Consider the following 8,519-nt stretch of genomic DNA (forward strand, 5'->3'; position numbering starts at 1 on the left):
TTCAAAATTATTGTTTAAATTAAAATTTAAATAATTTATCGATTAAACCTAAATATACATTCTCAATGAATTATCAAAGAGAAATTAAAATTTGTTATAAAATAATCAAGTTATTTCAATATATATATATATATATATATATTTGTTAAGTTTATGTGATAAATAAAATAAAAATTTTAATTTTAGAATTTAGTGAATAAAAATAATAAATATTTTTATGCTAATATTTAACATTATTTAAGTAAAAAAATGATTTAATTAAAGTTAGAATTTAAATAAAATTTCTTGTACATTATTTCACTGTAATTCCTAAATTAAATAATAATAAAAATAATATTTTATTTAAGTATTTGAATTATTAAAGTTCAACAAAATGATATCTAGAATTATTAATTAGAAATAAAAATTTATATTGTTGATATTTTCAATTGTGAAACAGTGATTCATCTTACATACCATATCAGCCCAACAACATGAATAGTAGATAACCTTGATTGGAAACAACCATGGTAAAATAGACTAACCTGGAATACAAACCATTCATCAAATAGACCACTTAGGTGTTATTTTCTTTTGGCAGATGGTGTCCTGAAACTCAACTTCTCACGCATCCAACGAGTGTAGACAACAAGTTAATGTTATGTGTCGCGTCAACGGGAGAAACTCGTTGAGAGCGTAAGCGTGGGTTAGGTCTAGCATGCGACGCTAAGTAGGTCGTGGGCGTATGGTCTAGTCCAGAAATCGACGGTTCAAATATCAGGTGGGTGATTCTCTTCCATTTATGAACTTTCTGATTATATGTATTTTTGAATTTTTTTTTTTGACATAATGACTTTAAATTAATATTGTCAAATTCCTTTATACCTAATATCTACTTTTCTAAATTTTAGCATTTACTGAATCTGATTAACTTGTAGAGTTAGATTTTAATCTAACTTTTATTTCTGAAATCAGGTGTTAAGATTTAGACCTTAAATCTGCGTTAAAGTAATTGATTTAAATTAATTGGTTTAAAATAATATTAATTAATTTGATTCTAAAATTTGATTTTTTTTTTAAAAGGCAAAGAAAATAGCTTGATGTTTCAGTAAATTTAAAGAATTGAATTTTTATGGCATCGAATTTCTGCACATTTTGTATAGAACTTGCATTGTTGTATGGAGATTTAAACAATTAAATTATTTCGTTACTGATTTTGGAATAATTCATGACATGCATTCATCTCTACTGATTATGGAATTGTGGAAAAAGAAATAAAAATGAGGAAATGATTGTGGTATTAGCAAGTAGGGCAATCGTGTCCCTTGGGTGAAAGACCCTAAAGCCAGCAAGTAGGGCAATCGTATCCCTTGGGTGTAAGACCTTAAACCTAGCAAGTAGGAAAATCGTGTCCCTTGGGTGAAAGACCCTAGAACCCGTTGGATCCTTCAGAGTCTCCTTTGTGTACGGCGTATGAGTACAATTGTGTGCGCTGATATACGTCAGAGATACAACTGGAGCAATAGTCTGACCAGCTAACGTATAAATGGGTTTCTCACCACGAGGTACCAGTGTGTGGGCGTTAATGCAACGTAACCATACACCTAGGTACGGTGTTGTTAGATGTGATTATTATTTAATTTTATTATTGAATTTATGATTGTGTAGCATTCAGTACGCCTTTATGATTTCAGCATCGCATTCATGTCATGTTTAATATTCAATATTTTGATTCATGTTTTGAATTTCAAGAAAGTACTTTTATTATTTATTTGTTTGATATAAATCTAAAAATTTTAGATTTGGTTGGATAAGATCCCACGAGCGGTTGTGTTCATACCCAAAATAACAGTGTTTCAGGGCATCAGAGTTTAGTCAAGGGCAAAGTGGAGTGAAGATCCAATCATCAATTTACTTATCTTTTATTTATACCAATGAGAAAAAGTGTATAATAAGAATTTAGAAGTGAGTTTAGGCCGTAATAGTTAAAGATTGTATTTGATGAACGTTGTTATTGTAATGATATTAATTGTGGTTGAGAATGTTTAATATTAAATCATGACCTGGGATTCAGAGTTGGGTCTGGCCAACTCGGGTACCGAATTTCGGGGTATGACAATAACTATAACTATAACTATATATATATATATATATAGCCATAGAGGGTACCTTGTTGCTTGTGCTCTGTGTGTGTGTGTGGGTGTGTGTGTGTGTGAGAGAGAGAGAGAGAGAGAGAGAGAGAGAGAGAGAGCTCGAGGGAGGAGCACGCAGCTTGGCTGAGACAAGCCGGGTAGTGTTTGGCCAGCCTAATGGCCTCACTTTGGGCAGTTTGGATGGCCTACAACATTCTGGTGGGGCCCACTATCAATGGGTCCCACATAAAGTCTTTAATAATTTATTTTTATTATTAATCTTTATATATATATATATATATATATATATATATATATATATATATATATATATATATATATATATATATATATAAAACCATCAAGTATATTCATAAGATCTGTAAATATAGTTGTGGAAGCTCCGGCTGCCAATATTAACGGCTGCCGACAGGGCCCCTGTGTATAAAAGAAAAAAAAACCTAACCTAACTCTCACTCTCACGTGATTCTCTCCCTCTCTCTGCCGCTCCCTCTCCGCTCGATCTTCCTCTCCCTCCCTCTCTGTGCCGCTCTCTCTCCCTCTCGCGTGCGCTCCCTCTCTCTGCTTCTCCTTCTCCGTCTCCGGCCCTCTCCCTCTCCCTCTCATTCTCTCTATCCCGATCTCTCTCTCTCTCTCTCTCAAAACCCTAGTCCTCTCTCTCTCTCTCTCTCTCTCTCTCTCTCTCTCTCTCTCTCTCTCTCCTCGGCCCTCTGTTGCAGTTCAGCCTTCCGCTACTCGTCTGCTGCAACATCAGGTCTCTCTCTCTCTCTCTCTCTCTCTCTCTCTCTCTCTCTCTCTCCTTATCTATTCATATCAATTTGGGCATTTTTTTATATTTTTTTAGCATTTTTAATACTTAAAGTAACATTGTGCAATGATTTGTGTATTTAAAAATTTTGAGTTTCGAATCCCTAATTAGGGATTTGTAGTGTTGATTCCCTAATTGTGGATTATAGATTAAAAAACTGAAAATCCCTAATTAGGGATTCGAAATTCAAAACTCTTAATTAGAAATTTTTTAAGGGGATATATTGGGCCATTGGATGTTCTTGATCCTTTGTGGGGCTTCCTATGACGGTTGATTGTTTAAGATTAACTTGCCAATAGTCCACTGTCAACATAGACATCTGTGTAAGCCCTCTGGCAAAAATCGCTTTCCTATTATCTCTTAATGCTTCCTATGATGGATGCTTGCTATAACCATCTATTTCATCTTTAATTGCATTGTATTTTAGTTGATATGATTCTTTTTCACATGTTCTTACAAGCTCTGCTTCAGAAATTTTCTCTATAATTCTTTGTGAAACCTTTTATCTAAGCTGCAAGTCATTCATTTGTTGCACCATCCTTTGTGTACTTCATTCTTCTTGAGAACTTCTAATTTTTCTGGAATAATGGCAGCGTTTTGATGTGAAACTAATCAATGTAAATCGAACTTCCAAAGTTACAAAAGATGATGCTCCTTTCTCTTTTATTTGGGTTCTTTCTTAGGAATAAAATTCATTTCTCTATTGTATGTGATCTTTCTCTTCACTTCCTGTTTCAAGGAGGACAAGTGGTCAAGTACACTGCCATGTTAGCTTGTGGCAACTATCATGGAGTTGTGGGCTTTGCAAAAGGAAAAGGCCCAGCAATTCCCATTACCCTCCAGAAGGTATTTGTTTAATGCATTTGTAGACATCAGCTCAAATTTGAAGTCCTTGTTAATTGGGAAATCAAGATTATTTATGGTTAATTCTGCATTGTGGCTCATCCATCAGCAAAAGAGTGACTATTTTACCTCCATTTGTTGCCATTCTGAGACGCTGGCGGCCACTTTTGGCAGGTATTCATGAGCTTACTTCTTCAGATGATCTGAATCCCCTCGTTGTTGATGACCGTGCTTTGGTAGTAAATGTGCTGCCTCTTGTGGTGATTGAACTTCCACACTCCTATCTCTTTCCAGTTCCATGGAAACTGTGAGTTGTATATACTCCCATTGAAGAGTTTTGTGATTGAATTCTGTACTCTCTCACAATTTTAATCCACTATATTTCTTCCCTGCCATTTGATACTTTGTAAAGAAATTTGATATAATTGACGTAATTAGTGTTTCTTCCTGGTGCTTGTGATGTCACTCTAGCGAAATCCATATCTAGATAATTAGATAATTAGATGTAGCTATGTCTGGTAATATATAGTATACTGGAGCTTGTCATGACCATTGTGCTTGTGAAAATTTCAGGGAATTCCACAAATTATTTTGTTGATGCTATACTGTTTTATCAGTCCAACTGTTTTTGTTTTTCCTGGTTCTGTGTTGATTGTTAATTGATGAATTCTCCACTTCTAACTTAATAGGTTGCGGAGGGTGTAAAAACAGCTGGTGCTTCACGTATAATTGGTGTAGATAACGACAATAAGAATTTTGATGTTGGTATGTTTTTAACTATTCTTAGCAATGAAATTTTGCTAGTAGTTCCATAAATTTCTTTTATTGAGATAGCGAAATTATATATATAAAAATCAAGTTCCAGAACTTGAGGCTATGTTTATGAGTATTTAACTGATTTTTATTTTATTTTATGTGTTCAATCTATCATAGCCAATCTAAGGAACTCTCAGAATAAAAACTAGTCCATTTGGGACAGTTCAAATGAAGCTTGTGGATGTTAAATCGAAATGTTTAACTAATTTCTAAAGGCATAATGTCCTGTTTTTTAATATGTTCTTATATTTGTTTGTCCTTTAAAGAATTTGGAAAGATGGGTATTGATATTTTTTATTTTTTTTTTTGAATTTTTGAATTTTGAACAGGTTGGGCTATTGATTGTAGATGGGTACTACAACAGCTTGCTTACTCTATTTCACCACTAATGTAAGAAAGTGGAAATGACTAAATTGTAATCACTTTCCTTAACATTCAAAAATTGAGGGACCGGGCATATGAAAACCATAAAAAATTGTAAAAATCCCAAAATCATAATTTATCTTTCTCTGCTCCTGAAATTGCCATGTGCCAGCATATATGGTTCTGTTGGGCTTTTTTCCTCCCATGTTTAAGTGGGTAATGGTTTCCATTTCATCTGTTTTTCACCATGGTTACAGATTTCATGGATTGATGGAGAGAAAATGGCATAACAGGACACATGTGCCAATTTGACACATTAGTATGGGATCCAGGACGTTCATCAGATGAGAAAAAAACAAAAGTCGGGTCCACAATGCAGATCAAAGTACACAACATTGCAATGTTTTGGATGTTGGTCTATGCACCTCCACCTGTTTTGGCTTTGATACACATACTCATGGGTAGTATAGGTGCATGCTGGATGACTTGGATTAGTTGGGCTTGGATGGTTAGTCATATTTACTTGTGTTTGTGCTTGTTGCTTGATTCAATTTATTTTGTTTTCCAAGTTAGTAAACTTTATTTTCTGAATAGAAGTTATAAGTTGTTGATGTAAATCAAGGCTGTCACAATTCCTATGGTTTATTTATTTATTTATATTTTAATTCTTAGACATGCTGTTTAAAATTATTCCTGCGCCTTTGCCACGTTTTTATAGTTAAATTGTGGCAAACTAATCTTATCAGAAGACTTTGCGTTCTTACATTATTCCAAATACAGATCATGCTTTATATCCTTTATTATAATTTTATCAAAATTTCAACATTTAAGTTATTAAGTTGGCAATTTGGTTATAATTTGTTCATTCAATTACTATCACCTTCATTAATCTCATTCTCTTGTGCATGATTCATGGTCTAAGTACACAAACGTTGGATGTGTTTGGCTCTAATTTTAATTGTTCTGATTTTAATAGGCTGGAGATTTGTGGTTTGAGGGTCGTGAGCGCATTCGTCACACATGAGACCTGCTCTTACAACTTAAGGAGGTATGTTGTTGTTTGTTGCAAAAACGATTTCTTTGCTTGCATGCTTCTGACATTGAGTTTTTTTTATGAGGCTTGTGTGCTTTTGAGTTATGTTTTTGTTTGTTGCAAACGATTTCTTTGCTTGCATCCTTCTGAGATTGTATTTCTTATGAGGCTTTGCTAAGATATGATTCACCGGTGTTGTTTGTTGTGGTGAGAGACGAATGTGTGCTGTAGAAACTAAGACATCTGGTTTGGTGGGAGGAGAAACAATAAGCAAGACATGGGAGAACCTTATGGAAAATTGCATGGAAATGAAGGAACTTGTTTCTGGTTCATATTTGCGGGAGATGTGTTTCCCTTTTTGCTTTCTCTACCTTTGAATTTCTCTCACAATCACATGTTCAGGAACTGAAATAAATTCATTTACCATTCATTCGAAATCTGTGTGAGGCTATGAGCGCTAAATTCGTTTGTAAAATCCATGATAATTTTTTCAGTGGAAATGTTTGAAAGCTTCTATTTTTTACTCAAATTAACATAAGAAATCACATGTTATTTTATTTTGTTTTGTATTTTATTTGCATTTACGGACAACTCGTGAGTTTTTCCCTTTGTTCTTTATTTTCTATTTATACTGCAGCATGAGCCAAACAGCCTAAAGAAATGTATCCGTACCTGATGCATAATAAAACCACACTCGATTTGATATATCTTCCTTTATTTAAGCATTATAGATTTATAGAATCTGTTAGGATTAGCTACTACTAGAAATGGAAAATTATGAAAACTCAAACATATACTCTAGCCTCGAAGATTTAATAAACATACAAAGGAAGATTTAGGTTGAATAAGTACAGGAAACTTGTATTGCAAAAGAACTATGTGAAATTCTTGGTAGTTTTCACTTATACTTTGCGTTATGACAAAAAAAATCAGTTTGTTTGATAATCCTTTTATTTTTATGTTATGTTATAATTCTCAAAGGCAGCACATGATATTTTCTAAAATTCTCAAAGGCAGCATATGTCATAATTTATCATGAAGAAAACACATACTGACAGCCCCTTAAAGTTCAAACATCTGGTAAGAAAATTATTAGAAGTTACTTGAATTTTGAGATAGTTCATTGACATGAAATTCTCAGCGAGTACAGCTTTCCTTTATCTATTCCTATTGGTAGCTACACATTTATTTATTTTTTTAGTGTAATATTTTTTGTGTTCTTTAAATCAGCTCAATAACTCGCAAGCATCGTTGGTTGGCCTCGTCATACAGGTGTTATAGTTGGGATGGGACAGAAAGATGCTTGTGGTAGTGATGAGACGCAATTCAAGAGAGGTATTCTCACTTTGAAATATCCCATTGAGCATGGGACTATAATTTGGATGACATGAAGAAGATCTGTCATCAATTGATTCCATTTTGAAAAAAAAATAAATCCTTCCTTTCATCATTGATTGATTTGCAAAATCATGCAAGTATTCAGACCATCATGACTGAATTTCTATTCCCATGCAGTCCCACTGATAAATACATTGTAACACCCTGAAATTCTGGGGTCGAGCATAACTCAGCTCCCGAGTTCCAAAACATCACTTATGTAACATATTTAATGATGGATGTATGTTGACTGTATTAGTGCATAAAACATGGAATAGATTAAGCCAAAACACAGATATAATTCAGGAATAAGTGAAGAAAGCAAGCGGAAGACTTATAGAAATATATGTGTACAAGTGTAAATCCCTGAAGTACATTCACCAACCAGGTCGTATTGAAAGTGTTACTATCAAAATTACAAGTATCAAGTTACATCATTTAATTCTTAAAAATAATCCCCGCATCCCGCGCATCAGAACAAGGCTTGCTAGAACCCGTCTGAAAACTGCATATAAGAGAAAGCAGCCTCATCATCATCCATCTCCCGCTCTGCCTCAGAAGTCGCATCCACATCTGCAACATCAGAACCTAAGACAGAGTCTGGTGGGTGTTTAACACCGCCCCAGAACGTGGGAGTGAGTGATCAACTCAGTGGAACAATAAGGCACTGGTTAACATGTTATCAGTTCAATCAAGCAGTAATGATAAAGCAGAACAAGTAAACAAGTCCTAAGTACTCTTGTTAATGCAAGGATGCATGCAAAATGATGCGTGCCCTCACGTGTACACCCTCAGCGTCTTCATCTTACGTTACGCATGACATCGCCTCAAAGTGCGCCACATCTACAAAGCACATGCAAATGCGGTGCATGAATATGATTACCAAGTTGTTATTAGTCCTTTTCATACAGCAAGATTGGGAAGCTAAGGTACCTTTCTCATATCACCATCCAAACAGTGATCCATACTAGGGTCGTCAGTCCTAGACATCTCATACGATCATATGATTTCAGGTCGTTGCAAAGGGCTCGTCACTAATCAATGCATGCCTATCATACCTTCGTTACCACAATAAGGCTCGTCACCTCAATGCGGTATCCAGGCATGCTCGAGGTCACTACAAAGGGCTCGTCACCAATCAATGTAG

The 8,519-nt window shown here is 34.6% G+C and overlaps 1 protein-coding gene across 12 annotated transcripts; it reads left to right on the plus strand.

The window, feature by feature from the left end:
- The first annotated feature begins 3,536 nt into the window (after positions 1 to 3,536).
- Positions 3,537 to 7,438, plus strand: LOC131235408 (BEACH domain-containing protein C1-like). 12 transcript variants are annotated; one of them, XR_009166112.1, is made up of 6 exons: positions 3,537 to 3,786; positions 3,958 to 4,043; positions 4,473 to 4,548; positions 5,220 to 5,470; positions 5,939 to 6,010; positions 7,226 to 7,438. XR_009166112.1 is itself a non-coding variant. In XM_058232584.1 (4 exons), exons 1-4 carry the CDS (start codon positions 3,728 to 3,730, stop codon positions 5,956 to 5,958), a joined length of 306 nt encoding a protein of 101 aa, XP_058088567.1. In that variant the 5' UTR covers positions 3,537 to 3,727; the 3' UTR covers positions 5,959 to 6,511. The 12 variants fall into 12 exon arrangements, 2 of the variants coding, with proteins under 2 accessions (XP_058088567.1, XP_058088568.1); XR_009166111.1 differs by having other exon boundaries at positions 7,268 to 7,438; XR_009166105.1 differs by lacking the exon at positions 5,220 to 5,470 and having other exon boundaries at positions 3,893 to 4,043.
- Positions 7,439 to 8,519: the final 1,081 nt, after the last annotated feature.

Source organism: Magnolia sinica, chromosome 19, assembly GCF_029962835.1.
Source record: "Magnolia sinica isolate HGM2019 chromosome 19, MsV1, whole genome shotgun sequence".
Lineage (NCBI taxonomy): Eukaryota > Viridiplantae > Streptophyta > Magnoliopsida > Magnoliales > Magnoliaceae > Magnolia > Magnolia sinica.